This window comes from Molothrus aeneus, chromosome 2 (genome assembly GCF_037042795.1).
Source record: "Molothrus aeneus isolate 106 chromosome 2, BPBGC_Maene_1.0, whole genome shotgun sequence".
In the NCBI taxonomy this organism is placed as follows: Eukaryota; Metazoa; Chordata; class Aves; order Passeriformes; family Icteridae; genus Molothrus; species Molothrus aeneus.
The window spans coordinates 90,927,114-90,952,973 of NC_089647.1; the positions used below are offsets into that span (position 1 = coordinate 90,927,114).

The 25,860-nt window shown below is 38.5% G+C and overlaps 2 protein-coding genes across 4 annotated transcripts in view; one reads left to right on the top strand and one right to left on the bottom strand.

Moving 5' to 3' along the window:
- Nucleotides 1-368, bottom strand: part of TMCO3 (transmembrane and coiled-coil domains 3) — a 32,916-nt gene extending 32,548 nt beyond the window's left edge. Inside the window, exon 1 of the mRNA XM_066545285.1 lies at nucleotides 261-368. The gene's annotated coding sequence lies outside the window, so the exon portion shown is untranslated. The remainder of the gene's footprint in view (nucleotides 1-260) is intronic.
- A 298-nt stretch (nucleotides 369-666) lies between these two features.
- Nucleotides 667-25,786, top strand: DCUN1D2 (defective in cullin neddylation 1 domain containing 2). Of its 3 annotated transcripts, none has more exons than XM_066545287.1 (7): nucleotides 667-729; nucleotides 3,160-3,376; nucleotides 6,450-6,618; nucleotides 9,114-9,244; nucleotides 20,232-20,314; nucleotides 21,539-21,635; nucleotides 22,598-25,786. In XM_066545287.1, the coding sequence occupies exons 1-7, from the start codon at nucleotides 727-729 to the stop codon at nucleotides 22,675-22,677; spliced, it is 780 nt and encodes a 259-aa protein (XP_066401384.1). In that variant the 5' UTR covers nucleotides 667-726; the 3' UTR covers nucleotides 22,678-25,786. The 3 variants fall into 3 exon arrangements, with proteins under 3 accessions (XP_066401384.1, XP_066401385.1, XP_066401386.1); XM_066545288.1 differs by having other exon boundaries at nucleotides 715-729; nucleotides 2,806-3,376; XM_066545289.1 differs by lacking the exon at nucleotides 667-729 and adding an exon at nucleotides 1,939-2,763.
- The last annotated feature ends 74 nt before the right edge of the window (nucleotides 25,787-25,860 follow it).

Consider the following 25,860-nt stretch of genomic DNA (forward strand, 5'->3'; position numbering starts at 1 on the left):
TGCCAGCTCCTGCCCGGGAGCCACAGGCCGGCCGGGGCCGGGGCCGTGCCCGCCGGGCACCTCCGCCCCGATGCGCTCGCACCTGAGCGCCTCGGCAGCTCCAGGGCCGCTCCCCGCGGCAGGCCGGGGCACAAGGGGAGAACAGAAGGAGATAAGCAGAGCGCGGGGGCGACCAGCCCGGCTCCCTCTCCTTCATGGCGGCGGAGGGACGGGGGAAAAGAGCCGGCTGCCCCGCCCGGCGCTTCGGCAGCGACGCTCACCTGAGGGACGGAAGAAGGCCCACAGCGGCAGGGCGGGGAGGGCGGGATCGCCGGGCGGCGGGCACGGGTATCAGTGGGCGGCGGCCGCGGGCGGAGGGCACCGAGGAGCCCCGTCCTTGCGGCCGCCCCTCGCCCCGCGCCGGTGCTCGAGCGCCGGGGCGGCGCCTCGGAGCGCAGCTGGGCGGGACCCGCGCTCGGAGCGCCGCCTCGCGGCGGGAAACGTCACCGTGGCTTCTCGCCGCACGCCGGGAGTTGTAGTCGGAGCCGCGGCCCCGCAGCTGCCCGAGCACCGCAGCCGCCGCCGCTCCCCCGGCAGCGCTGCGGGCTCCGCACCGCGATCCCGCGCTCCGCCTCTGCGGCCCGTGCCCGGAGCGCTCCCCGGCGGGAGGCGGCGCGGGCGGGCCGGTGCGCGCCTGCGCGGGAGGCGGCGCCGGGCGGTGAAGTTGGTGGGAGCGCCGGTGATAAAATGGTAGGTTGTGCGAGCCCGGGGGGGAGGGGAGGCGGCGAAACCGTGGAGGGGGAGCCTCGAACAAGCCCCAGGCACCCCCCCCCCTCCCCCCCCAGGCCGGCGAGCCGAGCGACCCCGCGCCTCCTGCCGCGCCGAGTCCCGTTGCCCTGCCCGGGAAGGCGCCAGGCGGGGGGGCGAGCGGCGTGGGGACACGGGGACGCGCACCCCCGTGCAGAGTCGCTCTCCCGCCGCCTCCTCCGCCGGGCCGGGAGCGGGGAAGGTCACCGGGGGCGGCGGGGGAAGGGAGGGGGCTGGGCCCCGCCGCGGGTATTTCGAGCGCAGGCAGCCGGCGCAGCGCGTACCTTTCCCTTTTTTGGGATTGGGGCTGGCGGGGCTGGCCACCGGGGCTGGCCACCGGAGCTGCGAGTCCCTCGCTCCCACCGGCCCCTTCCCCGCCGCGGGACGCGGCAGGTGCAGCCGGAGGCGGTGGGAAAGGTGCGGTAAAAGTCCTTTGCTGGGTGGCGAGGTCGGCCGGGGCTGTTTTGGGAAGGGAGGGCTCTCCCGGTGCCTCTGCAGCAGCTCCAGCGCTTCCCTGGGGTGTGCGGTACGGTGTCATAGCGCTGGGAGAGGGCTCCAGAAGCGCGGCTGGGCTGTGCCTGGGTGCGAGGTGCGCATCCGTGCTCGGGTGCCCTCAGCGACGGGTCACGCTGGGGACAGGAGCTCCGGAGCCGCCCCGGCCCGGGAAGGTGCGCGGGGCCGCTCCCGCCGCAGGCACCGGCCGCGGGTGAGCGGCACGAACCGTGCTACGTGGCAGGGTAGGGGGCTGGAGAGCCCTGTGTGTTTCTTATCGCTTCAAATAATTCAGTGCTTCATTTCGCTGGAAAATATCCGTAAATGCCTGGCATTAGCTAGGCTTGAAAGAGCGCGCGGGGTTTGCTTTGGCGTTGTTGGCAGAGCCCTCTGTTTTGAAGTGATTATCGCTAAGTTTGTTGCCCAGAAGAAGTTTATGTAACTGAGGAAGATCTTGGTGCAGAGACTCCCTTAGCTAGACCTTCCTGAAAATTTGGAGGCAGGCTGGAGCTTGCAGCCAAAGGATTATTAGTTATTTACTTATCAAAGTATGTAGTAGTTATGTTTTGCACGTTTTTCCTCCCACTGTACACATTTCTTGGGTAAAAAGAAACCTGGCATGTTTCTTCTTATATTAGATTGAAAAATCCTGTAGGAAAGACCAAAATCCTTATCTTGTTTACATGATATATTTCTTGTCTCAGGACCATCTATAGTTCAAGACGTCCATATGGGGACAAGAGATAAAAAGTAAGCTGAAAGATGGTCCCATGTTTACTCCTCACTGGATCAGAATTCGGTTCTCTTTTAAGAGACATGTAAATTTTCCATTATATCTGACTATTTAAACTGTAGTGGGGAATTTATACAAACTTCTCAGCTTAACTGTTGGCCCAGAACATGTGTTAGGTAAGGTTTAACAAAATTGGAAAGTACAGAATATAATAAAAAACAGAGTTTGACTTAAGCTATCTCCTTCAGCTTCCAACTTTGTGTAAAGAATAATGTTGAAATTTGTTACTAGCAAATTTTCTCTCTATAAAATTTTCTCTATAATATGCCCATTCCTACCTCTTGGGCGTTCCAGAAGTTTGGGGATATTGTCTCTATGTGGTTGCTTTAATTGAGAGAAACATCATATTAATTCCTGTAGACCACTGCAACAGGCTTTTTTGTTGTTTAATGTGTTAGAAGTATAAACGTATTTTTCAAAGTTTAATTAAAGCTTTCAGATCACATTTACAGCAATCTTATAGTTTCATTGTAACATTCAACAGTCTCTGATATGTCCATTTCATCTATTTTATTTTTGCCTTATGTCTTCTGTTGGCAGTGTTTTATAACATAATTATATGAGAAATGCTTCTGCCTTTTTCAGCTGATGACTGGTTAAACTTTGCATTGTTAATTGTTGCTAAGAAAATATTATGAAAACTCTTGAGTATTTTTTCTCCGTGTACGGACTTATACAGAATTTGAGAATCTGTAAGTTGCACCTTTTTAATTTCTCTTTTTTATAACCACTAGGCATATCTTTCAGAAGATAACCATATTGTAATATGACGAAACTTGTGTTTACTGCTGTTACAGAACAGAAAAACGTCAGCATATGTGAGCAATAAAGCAGAAATACAAGTTTGTTACTGACAGAATATGTGCTGCTAAAAATGTATATATAGATGCTGTCATTTCAATTTTCAGAAGAAAATGCTGTCTATTTAACTGCAGAAGAACAAGGCTTTGTCTTCCTGTAATTCTGAAGTGAAAGTTGTCATCAACAAGAAAACTAAAACCTTTAAAAGATAGGCATTAGTAGTAGAATGCTGAAACAAACTTCTGGATTAGCTTCATTGGCTTTCCTGCTTCTTTTGCATCCCAAAGCATAAACTTAAATCGTCCCAGAAGGACAAGGTCCGCCAGTTTATGGCATTTACCCAGGCTGGTGAAAGGACTGCTATATACTGCTTAACACAGAATGAATGGAAACTAGAAGTGGCAACAGACAACTACTTCCAGAATCCAGACTTGTACTACAAAGAATCCATGAAAAATTCAGTAGACAAGAAGAAATTAGAGCAACTATATAATCGATACAAAGGTAAGGTTTTGTTTTCTGGTGAGTTTTTGGTTGGTCAGCTTGAGGTTTTTGTTGTTGTGGATTTTGTTTTGGTTTTTTCTAAATTATGTTGTGTGAGAACTTTTTCTGCTTTGCCCACTACCATTCTTGAGGAGTTTTAAGTAAAGCTAGCTAGCTTTTGCTTCTCACTGTGTGTTTATAGTAATAAGAGTGAAAAAAACGTTTTAAATGCTTTTAATGATTAGTACACAACTTAGATATCTGTAGACTTTAAAAGTAGGAAATTAAACTTCCAGTGGGGAAAAAGTGCCAGCTGTCAACATTGTAGCAAAGTTTATTGTGCAATTTACATGATATTTTGCCAGTAGTCGCTCTTAAATGTGTATGATGGTCTTTCCATGGCAAAATAATACATATTGTTCTTATGCTAATATTTGGGGGAATTAATTCTGTTCAGAGACAGTAATATTTCTATACATTAAAAGCAAAAATGTTTCAGATAATGTTACAGCTAGGAGTGTGACAAAACAGTCAAATAAGAACTCAAAAACTAGGTACTACAGCCTTATTTAATTCCTTCATGCTGGCATATTACAGCAAAAGTGATGTGCCTATTCAGAGAGGTTTGGAGGGAAAACCACAGGAAAGCGGATTAAAGGCAGTTGTTTCTTTTCCAAGTTTCATTTTATGTCATTGTTAAAAAGCAACAACAACAACAAAAAAAAATAGGCAGTTAAATAAAATAAAGTATGCAATCCAGTTGACAGTGCTTGCTAACTGTGGCACCTGACATGAGTGTGCATTGTTCGTGTTGGAGCAGTGCAGGCTGGAATCTTTGCTAGCTCCTGTTGAAATCCATGTATCTCATGTTTGAAAATATGAACTCTTAACTACTACCCAGTTATGATTTTATGTACTTTTCTAATTGAAATATATGGCATGTTTTGTGTACACTTCATCGTTTTTTATGTTACTGTTTCCACCATTTTTGTTCTTTGCATAATCTGTTCTATTTTAAGTGTAGGGATTCTTTAATACTTCATTATTGTATGGTAATGAGTTATGTAGGGACAAAGAGGCAGCAATGCTATAGCATTTCTTTGTGAAAACAAAAACCCAGAGACAAAACTCAGAGAACCATGTTTTGGTTTATATATGCCTGTGTGTATGTTTTTATATATATAGCATATGCATACATCTGAATCTTTTGTTTGCTCCTTGAATGTCAGTCTTGGAGATTGCTGGGTCAAAATATATATTTTCAAATTCATAAATGCTGTTAAGACTATCTAAAATGGAAGAAGATTGTCACAAATGTTATTTATTATTTACAAAGTTCTAGCAGTGGCAAACTGCACCATCTGACTTGGGTGAAAGCAAGTCTAGCCAGGTAATGTCAGTGTTTTAGTTAGCAGCAGACCTTTACAGTTCTGGCTTATAAAAACTGAAGGTGTAAACATTAAAAACTTTCGCAAGATTTGACAGAAGACTATAAAAGTTTTAGTTAAGGACCTTACCTTGATTCATGTTAGGCTTAAACCTGAGTCACTGGCCCATGAACAATAAGGGGTTCCTTTGTTCTACAAAGCCCATAGAATAGCGCACTGTACTTGAAATCTGAAAAGCCTTTTTGTTTTCTGTGCTGTTTTTGCTTTTTCCTACCTGTTTATTGAGCAACTCTGTCAAAACAACCATTGCATTTTTTTACTAGTTGCCTGGATGATGTGAAATATGATAGGGATAAAAAGTCCTTGTTGAAATCCACCAGAATTTTTCCACTGATTTCAAGACAGTGCACATCTTGCCTTCAGTTCTTCAATTACTCCCCAAATACACAAGAAATATGTTTTACATGTCTTTACATGTCATTCAACTACTAGAAGTAGTTGAATAGCTATATTTACTTGTTATTTGGGATCAAAGGTCCCTGAATTATTATACCATGGGTGTAATTCTAGGTTTAATAGATGTGAGTCTGTTTGCCAAATTAACTTCCTCTCTGGAATTTGCAATTTCTTTCACTGTAGTATTGGCTGGAAAAGTCAAAGAGATCTTAGCTTAAGAATTAAAATAAAATTTTAAAGGGTTTATCTAGGCTTGATTTTTTTTTGAATCAACTTCTTGGATCAGGACTTAAAAATGGCATGGTTGAAAATGGTAGCAGTTTAAGAAGTTAGTATTAAATCTACTCAAGAGATGCTTCTTTTACATAGCCCAACTTATAATATTGAAATGTCTTCCTCTCAAAAGCCGGGAAAGACAGTTTTGTGGTTTGTAAAGTCTCAAGCTTTGCAAACTAGAGGTTTGGGTTTATTTTCTTTTTTTTTTTCAATTGGTTTTTTCTTCTCCAATTATCTAAGTTTGTGTGCAGGGGGTTGTTTGTTTGGAGGCTTTTTCGAGAGAGAATTTTGTTACAGAATTATTATAAGACATCTACCAACATTCAGAAAGGTACTACTGGGGAAATACTATGTTTCACTTGTACTAAATTCTATTAATTAGCTTAAGACTCTGTTATGCTAAGGCATTGCTTGAACAATGTTTTGGTGATTTACCTGACCTTTAATTAAACCCCCAAAATCTTTGAATGTGGTCTTTAAAGAGCTATAATGGATACCCATATGTCAGTATCAGGAACAAAAAAAATCAAGGGTCTAATGTGGTAGGTGTGGTTTTGTTGGACTTGATTTTGGGTTGGTTTGGGGGTTTTTTTTAAGCTTAATGCACACTGACCAATATAAATATGTTGTACATTTTGATGTGTTTATCACCCTTACTCTTTCTAAATGTAGGCAGTATCTTCTGGGTTAACTCAAATCTTTTAAAGTGGATTGTGGAGGGAAAACAAAATTATTTAGTTGATGTCAGCAGGGAAGTTAAGGAAAAATTGCAAACTAATTTCTCTGTAAGTTTACAGAATACTTAATCTATTTACTGATTCTCTTTTAAAAATATCTAGACTTCATGTGAAAACATTTGTGAAAGTTATGAAAAAATGAATACCTATATTATGCAGCACATCAGAGCTGTCAGATGATTATTTGTTAATATGTTTTATTAATAATTATTCTCCTATTTGTATTTTGAACTGCAGACCCACAAGATGAAAATAAAATTGGCATTGATGGGATTCAGCAGTTCTGTGATGATTTAAGCCTGGACCCAGCCAGTATCAGTGTTCTGGTTGTGGCATGGAAATTCAGGGCAGCCACACAGTGTGAATTCAGTAAAAAGGAATTTATTGATGGCATGACAGAGTTGGGGTAAGTGTCCATTTCTGCATAGTTTATAATGTAAGACCTGAACTATGTTTCTGTTCAAAACATTTTCACTTAAATTGTGTGAAGGTTTAAAAAACTGTTGAGGCTAGTGCCAAGCTTAACAGATGCAAAATGTAGTGTGTTGTCTTCGTTGAATTGGTGCTTTACTGCAAAGCCTTAATGACCACAGCAGGGGGGAAGGAAAACAATTTCTACCTGTACAGCAAGGGAGTCAGATGATTCATGTATCTTTTTATGTAGTTCATAGTAAGCATATGCATATTTGTGTTAAGGACTAGAGTTGGACCTCCTGCTGTTAAAAACTGAAATTCACTGGAGGTGTATGAAAGGTAAAAAATGTCGCTGTTGAAACAGAAAAGAAATAGGAAAAGAGAAAAGAGCCTTTATTTATTTCCTTTGCCACCAACAAATGGACCCATCTTTTTTTTTTGTCCATTTTACCACCTATACTTTCCTCTCTTTCATACTAGATACTTCATTTGTACAAAATATCTATGAAGAATTGAAATAAAAATGAGGCTATTGGAAGTAGAAAAGATTGGTCCAACTGTGATGTAACTGATAAAAAACTCCTTTCTGGGTTATGGAGCTGTTCTGGATAATAGACTTTGAACATTGTCTCTGCTTACCAATAAAGTCAAGCATGTATCATCATAAAGTAATATTTTGTGTATAACTTTTCCTTGCAAGAGGAGCAGCATTTCTAATATTTAAAGATGTCAAATGACTCTTTTCAACAGATTTTATTAAATAGGTGGATAAGTACAGTTTTTCACTTGTTTCTCTTTTTTGTAGCTAAACAATTTCATTTGATCTTAGAATGGCACCTTAATCAATGCATTTCTAAGACAGACCAACTTATAGGAGATGTGGTGGTTGTTTCTTGAGCAGGGATTGTAGCAGTCTGATGTTACTGACCTCATCAGTTACTGATTTCTTTTTAAGCTTTCATTTTTAGGAAATTGTGATGAAATAACTTCTGAAATAACTATCTGAAGTTCACTGCTTTATTTTTTCCCACTGGGTAGCTTTGGGTAGAAATTACAACAATAATTATGATTTTCTAACCATGGACAGAAATTAAGTGTTCATGCTATTTTATTAAAGGTTGCCAGCATTTTTAATTTTTTTTTCATAGAAGTGATTAAAAAGCTTTTGCTAAACCACCTGTTCTTGGAGCAACAGCTGTTCTTAGGAGCATAATATGGCTGTGCCTGCTTGCCACAGCACTTACTGAGAATTTGGAATGATTTTGTTATGTACTTGGAGGCACAGTGTCTGTGGTTTTTAGCAATGAAGACAAGTGAGCAGTCAAATGGAAAGACATTCCCTGAGGCTTAGATCACATAGCATCTGTAGGATACATATGAGTAGGTATATTTATTGTCTAGATCAAGTCCCTAGAAGAAGCTCCCAAACTGAGCTTCTCAGTTGAAGACTGTTGGCAGAATTCTTTCTTTTCTCTGCCAGGTACTGCTGGAGACCAGAAAGGTGCTTATTTTTATCTGTACCATGCAAGACAGTTAAAACTGCATTTGTGTTTTATGGATGTTGTTATAGTTACCCATCCTTTAACAGAATTTTTCTTGAATCTTTAGAATAAATACAAACATTTAACTATGGGGAACTTTCAAATACACAGTGTTAGTTGTGATACTGCTTCTTTTGAAACCCTTTTGCTTCACTTTGAGTTTCTAGGTACAATTCAAGATACTGGTATTGTCCTTGTGAACCTTGAATATTCATTTGATGCCTTGTTGTGGCAGAAACACTTTTCCTTTTAAAAGTGTGACTTCTCAGCTCAGGTGTTTTCACTGAAAATGCTTTGGTGTTATTCAGGGATGTGTTTCTCTTAGAATTTCAGTAATGTGATTCTGTCTTAGCTTACCTGTGCTAGGCTGTTCAATAGTTTGCCAGCCTTCAGGCTATCATTCAAGGCTTATTTTGTTCCTCAGTTTTATTCTCAATTGTTCTATGATGGGGAGAGAAAAACTGCAAATAATACTTTATTTAGTTAGAAAGTCCTCAAATGTTAAGATGAACTGTAAAAAATGTAGTGTGAAGCTCTTTATTCAGGAGAGTAGGGAATAAGCATTGTCTATCTAGATTAAAACAAAACCACACACTTGTGTTACAGCTGTCCCAGGGGAAGGAATAACAGAATTCAGTGAGGGTTGGGTGTTCTTTAAGAACAGAATAGCATCTATTCAGAAATTCATCAAGAGATAGAAAAGAAGTTAAACCACTGAATCCTGTTTGCATTGTGTACCTAAGGGATGCCTGTATACAATGTTCCACTTAAAATTCTTTAGTAAAGGCACATGAGCGTTTACGTTTTTCAGAATGCTATCCACAAAGATAATATCTTTTATCTTAACCACTGTTTTGTTTTGCTCTTAAACTAAACCCTAAGAAGGTGGGGGGAAAGTAGGAAGAAATTTTAAATATTTGCAAATAATGTAATCTCTTTTGAACAGGTGTGACACCACAGAAAAGCTAAAAGCTCTATTGCCAAGGCTGGAACAAGAGCTAAAGGATCCAGCAAAGTTCAAAGATTTTTATCAGTTTACTTTTAACTTTGCTAAAAATCCTGGACAAAAAGGTCTAGGTAAGTAGAAAAAAAAAGAGAAAATGTCTGCAGTCAGTGAAGTCTTCCAAATGTTTCCAGTACTACAATATTCTCATTGGCAATTGTATAGTAAACTCTTTATTGATTTCTTTCACTGACTTCTCTTTCCCATCTTCTTTCATTTAATCTCTTATTCACATCCCCTTGGTACAGATAATCTAATGGGGTTCTCTGCCAGTATTGACATTCTCTCACCTCTTGTCGAATGAAGTTCCTGCAGTTCTTTGAGACCTGTCAAATTTTATTTCTTTTAAATAGTGAGCTCTGTGTGTTAAGGACTACTGAAACAAGATGTCCATATCAGCCCAGGAAGAGGGAGAGAATTGGGCACAAGTTACCGTTCTCCTTAAAATCTTTACTTTTAGCTCAGTTTTTATGTAAAGTTTAGAAAAAGAGTATTATGGACTTGGTTTAAACCTAGTGAGTAAAAATAGGCATAGTTTATATAGCATTAAAGTATTATTCTTCATAAAGTTCAAGCTTTATCCCAGTCCATGCCTTGTATTGCTGGAGTAAAACTGATACACCATTTAAATTCCATTTGTTTCTTCAAATCAAAAATAGCTAGTTTGTGAATAGATGAAAAAACAGTAAGATGAAGCCCACTCTCTTCAAATTTATGTCCACTTTCAGAAGATCCTGTGTAGGAAGGAATTAATGTTTTGTATATAGAATAGCACTGTACCATCATCCCTGTTCTTTGTGCTGTGGGTGAGAGGAGTGGTTTGTTGGTTTTTTTAGGGTTTTGGGGTTTTTTCTCTTTTTAGCATAGCCACTTGAAATCTGTGTCTAAGTTACTTGGAAAGTTGATAAATGTTTTTCTCAAGAACTGTTAGGAGAGCAGAATATCAATTTAGACCTCAACCAGGTGTGTCTGTTCCACATTCTTGACTTTGAATAATCTCTCTTGTCTTTCCTGGTGTCATCTATTTTTTTTTTTTTTTTGATAAACTATGGACGACTTTTAGCCAGTTTGTATTTTTCTACATTTTTTAATCAGCACTGCCATTTTTCATTTCATCTGTCACTCTCTCATGGCTCCTGTGCCACTATTACTGACACAAAAATGAAGTCTTGTAGTGGCTCTGTAAGGTTGGTTAGATTCTATCCCTTAGCTAGTCTTCATTAACAAAGCTTAGTACTTCCAAATTGCAGGAAAGGTAAGTCAGTTACAGCTGAAGTTGGAATCTGTGGGATACCTAAAGAAGTATTACAGATGGTTTCCTGTGTTAATTGGGTCATTCCAACATGACACTCATGAACTTATATTTCAAAAGCTTTTCACCTAAGCCTGTATGAATAGTGGATGAGGGCAGGCAGCACAATCCAGATTTGGAACTGAATGTTTATTTTACATGAGGAGGAAACTGACTTCTTTTCCCATATTTCTTTTTATTCAGTATTGGGGGTCCTTTAATTTAAAAGTCTGTCTTCTCTGTTGTGTAAGAAAGATGTTTTATTGCCAGAAAGTTCCTTTTTGCACTATGAGTTGATCTATTAGCAGGAGAATGTAAGTGCAAAAACTGAAGTAAAACTTAAACTGTGGAATGAGTTGGTAGGTACTGTTGCTGATTTCAGTTTTCAGGAATTTTAGTAATTTCAATAATATGTAGAGTCTCTTAATTTCTACTACTTAGTTCTTACATGGCATTATATTGGTGGCGCCTTTTATCAGACTTTTTCTGGTTTTGCTAAGATGATTCTAGATAGTAAAGAAATTTAAGCAGATGCCACTTTTCTTACTTTAGTGGAGATACACCACATTTCTTGGATCACCATAGGGTGAGTAGAGAGAGACTATTGAGCAAACATAGGGACTAATGTGACATTTTTGAGTGATAGAGGCCAGTGATAGTTTACCCAAATAAAAATTAGCACTGTGTAGGTTTGGAGTCGGAATCTTTACAGGGATTATCCATCATAGTGGAGCAAAGAGGTGAAGGAAAAAAGTAAATTTACAGGTAGGTGTAATAGCCACAGAAGGAAGCAGTAAGCTGTAACCAAGGAAGAAAATGCCACCACTTATTTTACTGGAGTGCTTGTATGAGCTGAGAATTCTAGTTGCTTCAGCTACATTTAATACAGGTTTAGATTGTTGGGGTTTTTTTAATTTCACATCTCTTTTCTGTATATATTTACATATTTTCTCCTGGAATGAGACTGTTCATCTCTGCTTCCTGTCTCCAGGGTTGTTTGGTACTTGTGTCCAATGACTGTGTGCCATATTGTCAAGGAGATGTGGGAACTTAGATCAGCCATGTACAAAGTCTGTTTCTGTCCTACTCAGTTTGGAACCTTCACTTTGATTAAGTCCATATAGTTAAACAGAATGAATAATTAGATTTGTTACCATCTGAGCTGGTAGAAATCTGTGCCTAGCTCTGTCTAGGTCATCTTACAGTGATACCTCTCCTTCTCCCCCACAAGCACATTAGATGGCATTCAGTCAGTACAGGATGCTGCTTAGCTCCTGCCCAAGCTGCTTGTCTTAAAGTCTTTCTGGTGAATTGTGACTTGGAGGAGACTGAGAGGTCTGTAAGTTTATGTCAAGTAAAGGATAAACGTGAATGGTTTGAATTAATGGAATGGAAATAATCTAGAAATTATTTCCTGAATTTCAGTTGCAGACTATTTTAATGTGCTTTTTCTAGGGTCTGAAGTATTCAGTGTTTTTTCTTATTAGGCTGGGAGCTTAAATCACCAAGTCTGGTAATTGTGCTCGTTGGACTGATCTGTAGGCTAAAATAATATTGTTTGATTCTTGGATATACACATAACATATAAATGTACTTATTTGAAAACTAACCAAGTTTGACATAGAGCCAGTGACAAATGAGAAATTCATATTCTTTGCAGATTGCTAATAGAAACCTTTTATAAAAGAAGATGAAATTAAACTCTTTCTGTTGGGTCCTTCAGGCTAAATGCTAGGGCATCTTTTTTTTTTTAAAGAAATAACTAGTCTCTCTTGAGACTAGAGCTTACCAGAAACTTGTCTGTGATAGGCAGACTGACTTACTTACACTATTATTTCTCATGTTTTTTTCTTGTTTGTTACCTTAGCATATTGAAGCCATAAGAAATGAGTGAAATATCTTTAAAATGTTCAAGCAGCAATGCTTTGGTTATGAGTCATGTTCACTGTTCCATCATTTCGGATTACTTTTTTTTAAATCTGTATCTGGTGTTTTAAGAAGTGATATGCAGCAGTTATTACTTTATTTATTGTCCCCTCTCCTCTGAAAAACACCAGGAAATAGTGATTTATGGGTTCCTTTGTAATATGCCAGGTGGTCTTTAAATTTAAAAAGTAGAGAAATACTTACATAGGATATTCCCTTATGTTAGACAGGGTCAACATCTACCAAAACCAATTCTTGCACACACTTTTCTAACCAAATGCTCTGTGGTATGCTACAACATACACTAAATTGCCTTTTCAGTTTCAATAGTTATTAATAAGATTTGAGGTTTGATTTGTACTGGTCCTCTGGCTGAACAAGTCTGAGAGCCATTGCCATCACAAAATGTAATCTTAACTTTTTGATGGTGGGTTTTGTACATCTTTGTCCATGTTTACTTAAACCCGTTGTTAAATTATTTTTTTTTCTTTTTCTAGCATGTAAGTTAAATCTCTGCTTCTGAATTTTCCACTGTAATACTTTAACCAGCCAAAGTAAATACGCAGCATACATTTTGTTAGTGTGAGTAATGACTTCTTACATAGTTAGTGATTATGTATGTGTCTTCATTTAGTCTCTGGACTGAGCAAAACCAACTATCCTGGTAAATTTTATCTCCTAGCTCTCTGATACTGCAATTTTGTCTTCCAACACTCATTTCCTTTGCAATCAAATTGACCTAATTTTCTCTTGTCATGTAGTACCCAAACAAGCTAGATAACCTTCCATATGTCTTAGATGTTTTACTTCTTGTTTTGCATCCTTTTGAGTTTGCTGAAGTTTGATACTGTCTGCAGTTTGCAGTCTGTTTTACTGTTGGGTTTCTGCAGCACTGCAATGTACCCAGTTGTGTCTGATCCTTCTGATCTGATATTTCTGCAGTTGATTACTCTCATTAGCATATGACTTTGCATTTCTCTTTAATGACATCTTTCTTACTTACTTCCACATGATTTTCCAATTTGTCCAAAGAATTTTGAATCCTAATCCTGTCTTCTGTCGTGTTAGACTTTTTTCAGGTTTTGTCTAAGTTGCAAATTTAACAGAAGTTTTCTTTGTTACCATCCGAGTTACTTAAGTATTGGGCAGTGTTAGATGTAGGACTGACCCACTTGGATGAGTTACTTTCTCCCAGTTTGGCAGGGAATGCCTGAGGTTCTTCCAGAACTTCTTTGACCACTGTGAAGTTTCAAGCATGGTAGGAGTTTGAGATTGCTTCAGTGTACTGAGGTGAATTTCACTGTATCTGGCTTCACTTTGGGCAGCAGTGCTTGAAGACAGAATTTCTAAAAGTTTTTTTTCTGAAATAACTGTCAGTTTTCATTGGATCTTTTTCGCTTGGAGCATAGCTTGGAAAAAAAATCTCTGAGTGTCCCAGACTTTCTGGAGTTTTTATCAGCAGGACACAGTATCTTTTATCACACCAGCTGCCATTTGTAAGATGGGGAGTGGGAAGGCACAGAAGCCCTTCTTAGAAGTTTTTTTGGTGATAGAAGAATTTTGATGATACCTGACACAGCTGTCTTCATAATTCAGAGGGGATTTTGCTCCAGGAAAGTGGTCTTGGAGAGTAGGAGTGTGTGTGTAGTTCTGTGTTTTATCTATTTTTGAACTAGCTTGTCTTCCCTTGCTTTTCAATTTCTTCTTCTCCACTTCCCCTCAAAACCAATGCAAGAAATTCTGCCATTATGTAATTAGATGGGAAGAAATCCTCTCCAATAAACTAAGTTACATCTGTTCTGTCATGCCCTAAAATAGACACAGAATTCAGTACACCGATACTCATTCCTAGAAATAGGACTGCCTTTTATAGGAGTCTCTTTTCCACAGCTCATGTGGTGACAGTAGGGAATTTTTATTTCTCCTTGTATCTGCAGGACTTCTGTTGTTGCTGTGGTCTCATCCAACTGGAATGTTTGCATTTACTTTTGTTAGCTCAATATTATCAGGTGGAATGCTCCAGCCTGGGCTCATGCTGTTTAAAGAAGTGACAGTAGTAGCAGTGCCCCAGGGTGATATCTTGAGATGCAAGAGGCAAAAGCTCAGTGCATAGGATCTGCCATGATGATCTTGAAGCAGAAAATGATGTTCTGATGAATGTTACTAAGCACTCAACTGTCGAGTGTCTTTCAGATACATCTGAATAGATTTGATCATTATCCAAGAAGACAATGGATGCTTATAACTGTTAAAAATGTGACTCTGTAAGTGGTGGACAGAATTAAGGAAAAAAAACTGCCAAGTTTCAGCACAGCAGCGCCATCTCAATGGCTGTGTGTTGGACCTGGAGTACATAATATTTAGATATATTAAACTTGATTTGCCTTTTGTCTTTATATTCTGAAGGTGCAGTTTATCAAGTTATCTGGTTTGCCAGGAGACTTTAAAAGTGATTATTATGGATAACTGTGATTCTGTCTTTAATCTGCTTTCTCATGTTCTTACTACTGTATATAGTGCAATAAATCTTAAATTTTTGCATAGTGCAGATTCAGAGGGGTTTATCTTGCATTCTACTCCCAAGGTTCAGCTTTTCTACTGCAATCTGAGTGAAATTTTGTATCCTAGCTCTTTTTGGTAAGTGTATTAAAGAATAGGATTATAGGTCTTTTGTCATGTCTACAGAGCAGTTCAGATTTCTAAGGGCACTTTCTAAACAAGGCCTTAGCTCTGTCTTTTTTTTTTTTTTTTTTTTGGTTGTTTGTTTTTTGAACCTGATGCTTGCTTTGATTCTCTTACTGGGTCTCCCTTTGAGCCCCAAAAAGGCATGCTCAGGAGTTTGTTAGAGTTTGTTTCAGCCCCAGGGAGGAGCTTAATGCATTCTTTCATGGTCTTCACCTTCCAACATGGAAACAAAAAGCCGATTGGGTCCTTCATCACTTCTTTGTGATCCCTTCGTCTGCTTGCTGGCTCAAAAGGTTGTGCTTCCTTCTCTCTGCCAGTTTCCTGGGATCAAGCAAGAGATGAAAGATGAGGAGGGCATTCAGACTTGAATCAGATATTACCTCAAGACCAGAAGAATGACTATCTTTGCATCCGGTATGTGGACTTCAAGGAGGTTTCCTCTCCTATAAGCAGATGAGTATAATGTACTCTTTTTAATTGAAGCAACATCAGCTGGGCTTTTATCATAGCAGTATCTCAAGATTCTTTGAAGAGATCTTTAGACATTAGGGAAGGATATTTTTTCTTTCTGTTTTGTTTTCTTTTTTTACTCCTGCCCTCCCCCCAAGCTAGTTATCAAGATGTCCTCCCCTTTCAATGAAGAATTAGATTGATAGGCAATTTGTAGGAGTGAGTGCATGGAAGAAGTTGAGTGAGGTCTATAAATGAATTTTATATTTATTTTGTAAGAGGTCTGTAAATGCTGTATTTTAGGTGTTCCAGTGACCTTGGTTTATGTGTATGGTTCTTGCTTTATTTTTGTTCACATTTTCCATGTTGAAAATGCCAGCAGTTTAAGGGAAACTTCATATAGAAAAGGTGTTTTGATCAGTAACAGTGTGGCCAGTTCTACTAATGCCCCTGATTCTTTTACTCATGTTTGGGCCTTGTTTGGGAAATGAACATCCAGTCAACTTTAAGTCTTCTGTTGTTGTTTATCTGAATGGTACGTGGAGAGATTTGCAAAGAGGCAAAAGGATTTTTGAACTGGCTACAGTCAGGTTCATTAGGTTGCACTCAAACTGATGTTCTGACAGTCATCTCCTAAATCTAACTTGCATTCCAAAGCAGTTCATCTGTTTTTTTGCTTAAGGTGATAAACAGATAAACATGAAATGTTCTGCATGGAATCAGGCTGCTTCAGCCTGGCAGATGCTGAGACAGAGCCAGTGAGCACAGCCAGACCCTGCTGGGCTCTACTCCTGTGAAAGCCCTGTGCTGTGCTTTACCGCTCCTCCTGTCCACCACAGGCACTTGAGCCTGACACTGCATTGTCTGTCCCCTAACACAGGGCACCAGGAAGCTCCTTGTTGATGCCTTTGCAGGGATGAGTGGATCCAGCTCAGCTAGATCCTGACTTTAGCCATGATCTGTATTTGTATCACCCCCCTTAATTTGTTCTTTCCCCTTCTGCCTATCTTCTGTGGGGGAGCTTCCAGTTGCAACTACAGCCTGTTTTGCTCTAAGCTTTTGGCAATTCAATTAAGTGTTTTTAGGTCTAATCCTCATGGTATATTCTTGTTATTTTGCTGATTAGGAAAGAAGAAACTAATTCTTGTGTCTGTGCTCTTAGCAATTTGGAGGCCAAAGAAGACTCTTAAAATCATTCAGAAATGAAGAAACAAGGAGTCTATTAAATCACTGAATCTTGCAAGTATTCACTTGATGCTTATTGGTCAGGCAGGTATAATAGACCTGTTGTTGAGACAGATTGACACCAGCTTCCATTGTTCTTACCTGTGCATCAGTTCCAACACAGTGTTGAAAAGTTCTATTAGTAATTCAGGTGAATTAGTGATAATATTCTCTCCATTTCAAACACAAGTGTATGAACAGGTCTTGTTGGTAGGGCAGACTGAGAGCTGGAAAGCTCTGTTTGTTGGAGGATGACAAGTGAGTGCTGCAGTCCCAGAGGGCGGTTTTGGCACAGCAGGTGTAAATCAGCTGCGTTTCATGTTGCTCAGAAATCCTGCTCTCCAGCCAATTCCTTGCTATCTCTTCTTTCTCTTTTTGTTTTCACACTTCCTTAATTTCTAGTGTGCAATGACTTCATTGCCCTGGTCCAAAATCATAGCATGAGGAACTTATTTGATTCTTATTTTTTTCATGCAGCTATCTAATAATTTTTTCCTTTCTTAACAAGATTTGGTCAAATCTTAAAAGTAGACACAGGCTGTATTTCTCCTTCTGCATTAATTGTGCTGTTTATACCACTATTCTGTTCAATCAGGATAGAAGAGGCTAAGGTTTTTTTAAAAGCCAGTTTAGCATGAGGTTTTTAATGTTTGAGGATAGGTCATGCTGCATTCAAAATACTATTTCTGATTGAGAAAAGCTGATTGTTTAAGGGTCTGCATGATGTACAATTCTCACTAGATATCAATACTAAAAATATTTTTGGGTCGAAAGGAAAGCTCAAAATATATAATGTACAGTATACGATACCGTATTTTTATTATGTTCTTCAACCTTTTAGCAATTTCATGCATTGGATATGAAAATGGATGTTAGCAATGAATTCTCTTTTAAACTGATCCTTGTCTAGGTGTTTTCGGAGATCCATGCATCTGTCTTCTTCTCTTTATTAAAGTTACATTATTGGTCTATGATGTGGGTAGCATATATTTTGGTATAAAAAACCCAGCATATTTTATAGTTGTAGTTTGATTCTTATTGTAATGATGCCTTCATATCTATTCAGCATTGAAAGAGGTATTCCTAAGACTGCTTGAAGAATTTTTGCTTTGCAAAAGCATCTTCCTGTGGGAATGCAGAGCCCTAATGCATAAGATCTTTTCTCTTTTTTCAGTATCTATCAGTGCAGCACTGATTGTAGCAGATCCCCAGCAGTACTGTTTATTGATACTACTGTCAGCATGCTAATGTAGGCTTGAACTCTCTAACTAGGTCTTCCCTTTAAAGCAGAAAAATCCTCTTTTTCTGTTCTCCAATGCCAGATTTTTCAACCTAGGCAGGGAATTGTCTTCAAACAGAAGTGTAGGCATATCCCCAGAGATTGTGGCAAACCTGAAGGCCTAGTTTGCTCATGTACTTACAGGCTGCATAAGGTGGCACTTTCAGTACCAAAAGTGATAATCCAATCTAGTCCATGTGTTCAAATAACACTTGTGTTAGTTGATGGCTTTGTGGGATTACAGTGAACCAGATGAGAAAGATGGACTTTTTTTCCTCCCTTTAGCGAATTTTAGTGAAACGAGAACTTTCCTCCATGTGCCTACTGGGAGGAGCAGCTCTAGTGTGGACCTGTTTGATCCACTACAGAGCAGCATCCTCAGTGGGATATGCATTTTTCATATGTTATAGCAAATAACTTCTGCATCTTTGTGCAGGAGAATTCATTGACAGACACATGTACAGTGTCCCTCGAGTGTCAGCTTAAGACAGTATTTCACACGCATTGTGTTAAACATAATTTTGCAAGAATCACCCTAACATAGTACTGACTTTGACAAAAAACAAGGAAGTGTTCTCTCTTCTTTCCCTTTTACCTCTTCTTTTGTGGTACCTTTAATCATCTTTGTTTCCCTACCTGTACTTTCTTCCTTTTTCCAAGGAATATTTCCATCAGAAGTATAATCTTTTCAACTATTAAGTTGAAAGATTCTTTCAAAGTGCATTTTGCTTGAAGTTGTCACATGATAGATTTGCAAGGTTTGCTTGGAGAGGTTGAGTCTTCATAAAGAAGCCTGAGTGAGTGGGATCAAAGCCAGTTACTTCACAGTGGAGTTTAGAAACTATTAGGTTTTGTCTTTTTCATCATTTTTGCTTTTAATTTGGGATAACAGATAAGAATAATTAATCTGCACAGCTAAGCAGCAAGTAAGGCTATTAATTACTCTCTTCCTCCTATCTTTTGTGAAAAATGAGAGGAAGTGTGGCATAGACAGGAAGAGCTGAGGGAAGTGTATTAGAGCATAATTCAAATTCTGTACTGAAGAGCACTGGCCATAGTAGGACAAACCCTTGCAGCACTGTCCCTGTGTAGATAGGTAGAGGCGTATTGCATTTCTCTGCATCTTAACTGCTGCACTTCATCCAGCCCCAGCCCTGTCTGAAACAGGGATTCCAGGGGCATGGCAGTGTTAAAATCTGGAACATCTTTCAGACATGAAGTTTGATTTCAGGTGACATTGTCCTTTGGTTTGTAGTGTGATATATACAATTTCAAAAACCATTCTTCTTGTAGGTGCAGGCTAAGCTTCTGTTTTATGTGCTATCACAGTACTTTCTCTTAAGCTTCATGTTCTGTTTACACTTTGTTTATACTGAAAGCACAAGCTGAAATGTTTCTGTGGTTTCAGAAAGGCTGTGCCTTATTTTATGGTTGTAGTGATCATGTACTTAGTGCAAGCACCAAAGCCATTAGCATTGTGAGCTGCTGAGGATGAAAACAGGCCTTCAAGGAAACATCCTTTCTACCCTGAATCTGCATCTAATGTTGCTTCTGCCTTTCTGCTGGAACATGTGGCAGTGCTGCATCTTCCTTGAACGCTGCTCTCAGATCACTGGTCACGATGCAGAATAAGGCTGATTTCTTGGACTTGTATTTTCAGTACTGGGTGTAGGTGTTTGTCCACTGAATGATGCCAGAATTATTGCTGTAAGGGATAATACCACAGATAAATGACTTTTTTCATCCACTCATGTCCTTAAATTCCACAGATGTCAACACCTCTTAATTTGTCATATTTTGTACTCACTTGACTTTGAAAGGATTTTAATGTTTGTTTCTATCAATATTTGCTATATCTGTGCATGTATGTATATATTTTTCTTTTTTGATTTGCAGAGAGATTTATCATTAAGTGTTCTATTTCTGTAGATTGAAAGTAGTTTTAATCTGCCATTGGTGGATGGTGACAAATATTTTAGTTTTATTGACTTTGATGTTCAATACAAAATCTACATTGTTACTGTTTGTCTTCTACCTTTTGGGTCAGGGAGAGTAGAAAACAATTCCTTATAGTTTTTTAGTGATTTTGAAAGAGTGTTCTTTACTTGTATTATAATATACTAGAAGTAGCATTAATAGTTTACCCAGAAGGGGTTTATTGCTTATAAAGTACTACAATATTTATGTGTTGCTTTATCTCTTGCAGATCTTGAAATGGCAATTGCATACTGGAATTTAGTCTTGTCAGGAAGGTTTAAATTTTTAGATCTTTGGAATAAATTTTTGTTGGTAAGTATGTGCTTTATTCCTTACTGTCTATCTTATCCACAGTAGTCTGGCTTTTGTTGGCTGTGTGCTTCCAATGACAAAAAGATGGGGTGTCTCTATGCTTCCTTCAAACCTTTTCCTTTTTGAAAACTGATACAAAATACTCTCAAATCAAGCCAAATTAAATCTTCTCTTTATGGCTTTCTAATTTAGAAGAATGCAAAAAGATGCAGCAAAGTGATAGTGTTCTGCTTGCTTATTCCTGTATCCTCCTACTTAGGAAAAGTTTCTGCATGAAAGGAAGCCATGAACTGGTGCTGCTGATTCTCAGGGATAAAATATCCCAGCTGTGATTATTGTCAACCATGTATTTTACCATGCTCTGCTTTTGTAGTACTAATGCATAAACTCAGTCATTTTAAATCAGTCCTAACATAATTTAACATTAAGAGACTTTCCATTTTCCACAAAATTTTTTGCCTGAGTAATTAGGTTGATTAATTTTTTAGCTATTAGTAGCGAACTGATCTTGACAGTTTCCTTATTACTAGTGCAGTTCTGTGGGCAGTGAAGTAAAGATGCATAAATTAAACCTTAGAAATTCAAAAATATTCTTGTAAAAGACCTGATTCACTCATCCATATTTCTTCATTTGCATGTCTATATTATTACAAAAACTGAAGTTACATAATATATGATTTATCTTGATTTTCTTCATTTTACTTTTTATCTGTAGTTTAGAGAAATCAAGTCTTTCTGCATTTTTGTCCCCCAGTGCTTAATAAGGAAGATGTACACTTTTTGAAATATTTTTCTGTAGTTTTTTTCTAAATTTTTTGGCAGTATATTTATTTGAATCAGTGAATAATGTACCAGTTTCATCAAGAGGGCTTCTGAAACCATTTCATGTTTTAACTGCCTCAGTACATTTTAAGACATCCAAACTCAGATCTATAGATGCAACTGAAGAAAAATCTACAAGTTATGACTTGGTATTAAAGTGTGTTACTTTAGAAGAAATATGTGACCTGAACATTTACTTGAGAAGAAATACTTAAAAGATTTCATCCTAAGAAAGAAGCAAGCAGGAAGTCTTTCAGATTTCTTTCTGTTATTGTTTTTTTTAAGATAAAGAAGGTGAAGAAATGTTTGAAATAGGTGTATTTCTGTATGTGTTAATATAAAATACTGTTATGGAATTTGAAAGTAGTTTGGACTGAACAGTACTGTTATTCCTCTGTACAGGAACATCATAAAAGATCAATTCCAAAAGATACTTGGAATCTTTTGTTAGATTTTGGAAATATGATTGCAGATGATATGTCCAACTATGATGAAGAAGGTAAGCAGTGTTGTTCTTCTATTATTTCTAAAATCCATACCTCTTGGGTGTATTCTCATAGCTGCAGATCTTCACTGCACAGACTCCTTCTTCTGCATGTTGTTCGCTCAGGTCAGGGCTCCTCCAAGGCTCTCCCTGACTGGCTGACCCGCCCCCTTTTATCCCAGTTATCTTCATTGGTCACAGCTGCAGCCCAATTAAGGACATCACAGCTGCAGCCCATCAAGGGCAACTGGGACCTCTGGGGCAAAGCCTCTATACAGATATTCAAATACAATTCCTCCACTATAAAGCAGTACCTGAATATCTTCAAAAATTGGTACAGCAGAATTAAATATACTGCTATAAATGAACAAGGGAACATGTTATTACCTCGTGTCCTAATTTGTTTACCCTTAAAGTTTCAGCTGCCAATACAGTGTCATACTTATTGCCAAAATAGTAGTGATAAGAAAGTTAACTGGTTTGCTGTAATTTGAAAACAGGGGTAAAGATACAGTCACACCATGATGGAGCACATTATTTGAATGTGTTTTGCTATAGACCTCTGAGTGAAACAACGTTTTTGTTACCCTAAATTTACCAACAAAAATTTTTGTTACCCTAAATGCAGTTTACTCTGTTACTAATTCTGTTTTAGAATGTGTGCAGAAATAAGTCCTAAGATATGAATGGCTTAATAAGAATGCTGTGGTTTTGCTTTCAGCTAATGTTTATAGTTGTAGTGTGGAGTTCTGTGTTTTAAATATGTTTTGGTTGTCTTTAGAAAGAAGAGATTCAAATGTGGAATTTATTAGTTAGTTGGTTTTTTTCAAGTATTTTATCATGTTTTGCCTGTTAAAGCTGTTAAAGACAAGGCCAGGAATGTCAAGACGAGCTTCTAATACTTTGTATTTGTAGACTACACCAGTTTGCTGCTGGTAATGGTTGGCTAATTTCTCAATTGCTTGATTTCTCTGTAGGAGCATGGCCTGTTCTAATAGATGATTTTGTGGAATATGCACGACCAGTAGTCACAGGAGGAAAGCATAAAACTTCCTAACCCCAGATTTGTTGATCTGGACTGAATGAACTGCAGTGGGTAATGAAGATTTGTTAGCTGATAACTGCACATTGGTGCTGGTTTCAGTGGTCGTGATGACATTCTGCAGACAAAACTGCAATTCCTCCTTTCTGCCTAAAGAAAATGATGGTGGATGTGTGGACACTTCAAGAACAAACTCAGAAGATCCAAGCTGTTTGTAGGCTATTGGCTTCAATTATTGTACTGGTTGTATCATATAGGATGTAGATTTTGCATGATTTTATACTTTGGAGAAGTTTAACTAGAGGCCATTTTATTAAAGTTTTGACAGCACAGCATGCCATTCAGTTCATAATCCAAAGTGAACACCAGCAGTTACATAAATAAAAATGTATTATATTGTACTTATATTAAAAGCAGTATTTGTGGTATATAAATTAAATCCATAAATAAAACTTATGCAGTATGTTGTATTTTTATAAAAGTTAGTTCTGTGGATCTGTCTTAATACGGAATTGTAAAAAATCCCCAAACAAATGAACGTATGGTGGGGGTTTTTTTTGTATTTAACTTATTGCCAACATGTTAAATTTGTATTTTCACATCCTAGATGTATACAGTGATTACATCCAGCCTTTTGCTCTCTCCCAGTGAAATTGACTTCCTCATTTTTCTTCTTGAAGTGCTTGGACATGTAACAATAGCATTGCTGAGGACAGGCTGCTGCTCTGTGCTGTGTTGCTGCTCCAGCTTTTTTTAATAACCATTTTAGAGCAGACATTAAACAACCAAAGATGCTTTTATAATTCATGTTTAGTTATCATAATTCAGTTAGTCTCCAATTATGTGTTTTATTTATTTTTAATAATGAACTGGCAGAATATGGATTTTATTTGTAGCTTGAAACATATCATAAATTCTAGCTAAATGCAACATAGTTGTAAATTAATTTCCTGGCATTTCTCACAGAAAATAGATGTGAGTAAGCCCAAAGACTTAACTACTTGGCTTCCATGGTGGAGAAATAGTTAGGGGTAAGGAGACTTCAAATTAATGATTACAAGTGTTCATGCCTATGAATGTGTTGTGCATTCAATTATATTTAAGGGGATTAAAAAGCAAATTAATGCAGTTTCAGTGATCTCAAGGCTGGTGAAATTGGACCAGTTTTCACCAAATCTGAATTTGTTCAGTCACTTGTTTCTCCCCTTTTGCCAGCCACTGATTATGTAGTGCACAGTGGTGTCAGTCTTCTGTTTCTCATCAGTGTTTCTGATGTCTGAGCACAAAAAGGTTTTACCAGAAACTATTCAGCGTGTCTTCGCACAGGGCTCTTGCAAATGCTACCTCATCAAAATGAGTTTGTCATAGCCACTGTACAGGTCTGGTAAAATGAAGAGTTGCTAGAGAGTATGTACAGTTATGATCAATATATTTTCTGTATTTAAGGCTGAATAGATGCAAGAATTTTTGAGAAAATAGTGCATTAAGTTATATAAATTATATCTGTTTGGATCGTTGAAGTGTTGCATGACAGCAGACTCTTTTATTTTGTAGTTGCCAGGGTATAAAAGCTTACAATATTCTCTTAAACTCTAATATTTAGAGTTTCATACAAGCATTATGTCAACACAACGTGCAAGGACAAGTGTATATGCTGCATACAGAGACTGCCTTCGTTCTTCCACTTGCTAGAATTTCAGTTGTGCATGGCATTTAATAAGCAAGGTGAGGGAAAATTGGAACAAATTAGTGTTTATTCTCTTAGTAAGAGCCTAGCAAGCAAGTTACAAATGCCCTGTGAGTGATTTGGTATGAGTATTTGTCTCTTTTTGTGAGTGTCAGCCCTGGCCAAACAGCCGCCAGGTGTCAGCGTCTGAACCCGCTGCTGCCTGGAGCTCCTGTGCAGTGTTACCCACTGAGGCTCTGCCAAATTGCTGCTTTCTGACTGCATCCTTTTAGAAGGGCATTTGTGTAACTCCAAGTATTCTACAGAAGTCAGCAGAGAGCTAGAAGCAGTTCTACTCTTTTTAATGCTTTTGATTTATCTATGCCTCCTCCTCAAAAGAAGCCATTTCTATATCTGTCTCACAGGCTTTGTAGAAATGTGTAGCATTTTACAGCATCAAGTGCATTTACCTAGCCAGAAACAATGGAATGCTTGTTACTCACACAACTGCCATTTAAAATATATAGATAAAATATAACTGACCAGAAGTAGTTTAATCTGTTGGTATGTGATGTAACTGAAGTTTCATAGCACTAGAGCTTGTGAAACATTTGCTTGTGATGAGAGCTCCATCAAATCATTCTGATGAACCTTCTACCTTTTAGAATAAATAGAGCATAAAAAATGCATGTGGGTTGAGGGTTTTTTTTCCTTGTTTATCAGAGCAAGAAGGAAGAGATGCTTAGCCCAGGATTCAGAGTGTGTGTGTGTGTGTATATATATACACACACACTCTTAAATCTCATTCCTAGAGGAATCCTTCATGGGTGACAGTGGAAGACTGGGCAAAATACTCCAGAGATAGTAGTTGATCCTTGTGAGACAGATTTTGAGGTTTGCTACACTTTTCCTTTTTTATTTTTTCTTCCTGCTCCTCTACCCATTTTAAACAACATGTGATTTTTACATTCCTGTATGAAGTAACACCTTCAAACATGAACAGTCATAAAAAATGCAAATAAACTGCTTTCACCTTACAAGTTTCTTACATATTTTAATCATTTGCTGTTGTCTGCAGTTTCACTTTACAGGGTACTCTGACTTCCATTTTAAGTAAGCTGATACAGTGGTAACACCTAGGCTGCTCAATTTATAATCCTAAATGGTACAGATGTCTTCAAGTTGTTCAGTGCATACAGTATTACTTCACAGATATGCTGTATGTATTTTTAAAGTTGGTGCCAAGTTGTTTGGTTTGAAACTGAGCCATAGGATTTGTACTTGCCAATTCTAAATTTAAATGTAATTTATCATGTGTGTCATGCCAAGGAGAGCAAACCTGCAGGCATCTGTTCATTCAAAGCACCTGGGAGATTTGCTGCTGAGTAAGTTGTACATGTGTGTATATTTTTTGGCACTGGAAAAAGGAATAAATGGACTGTCAAAGGATTGAAGTCAGTCATGTGAGATGTCTGTATGGTTCTTCTCAGTTTTCTGCTTTGGAAGTTTTGGTCTAGTGGGACTTTTTTGTT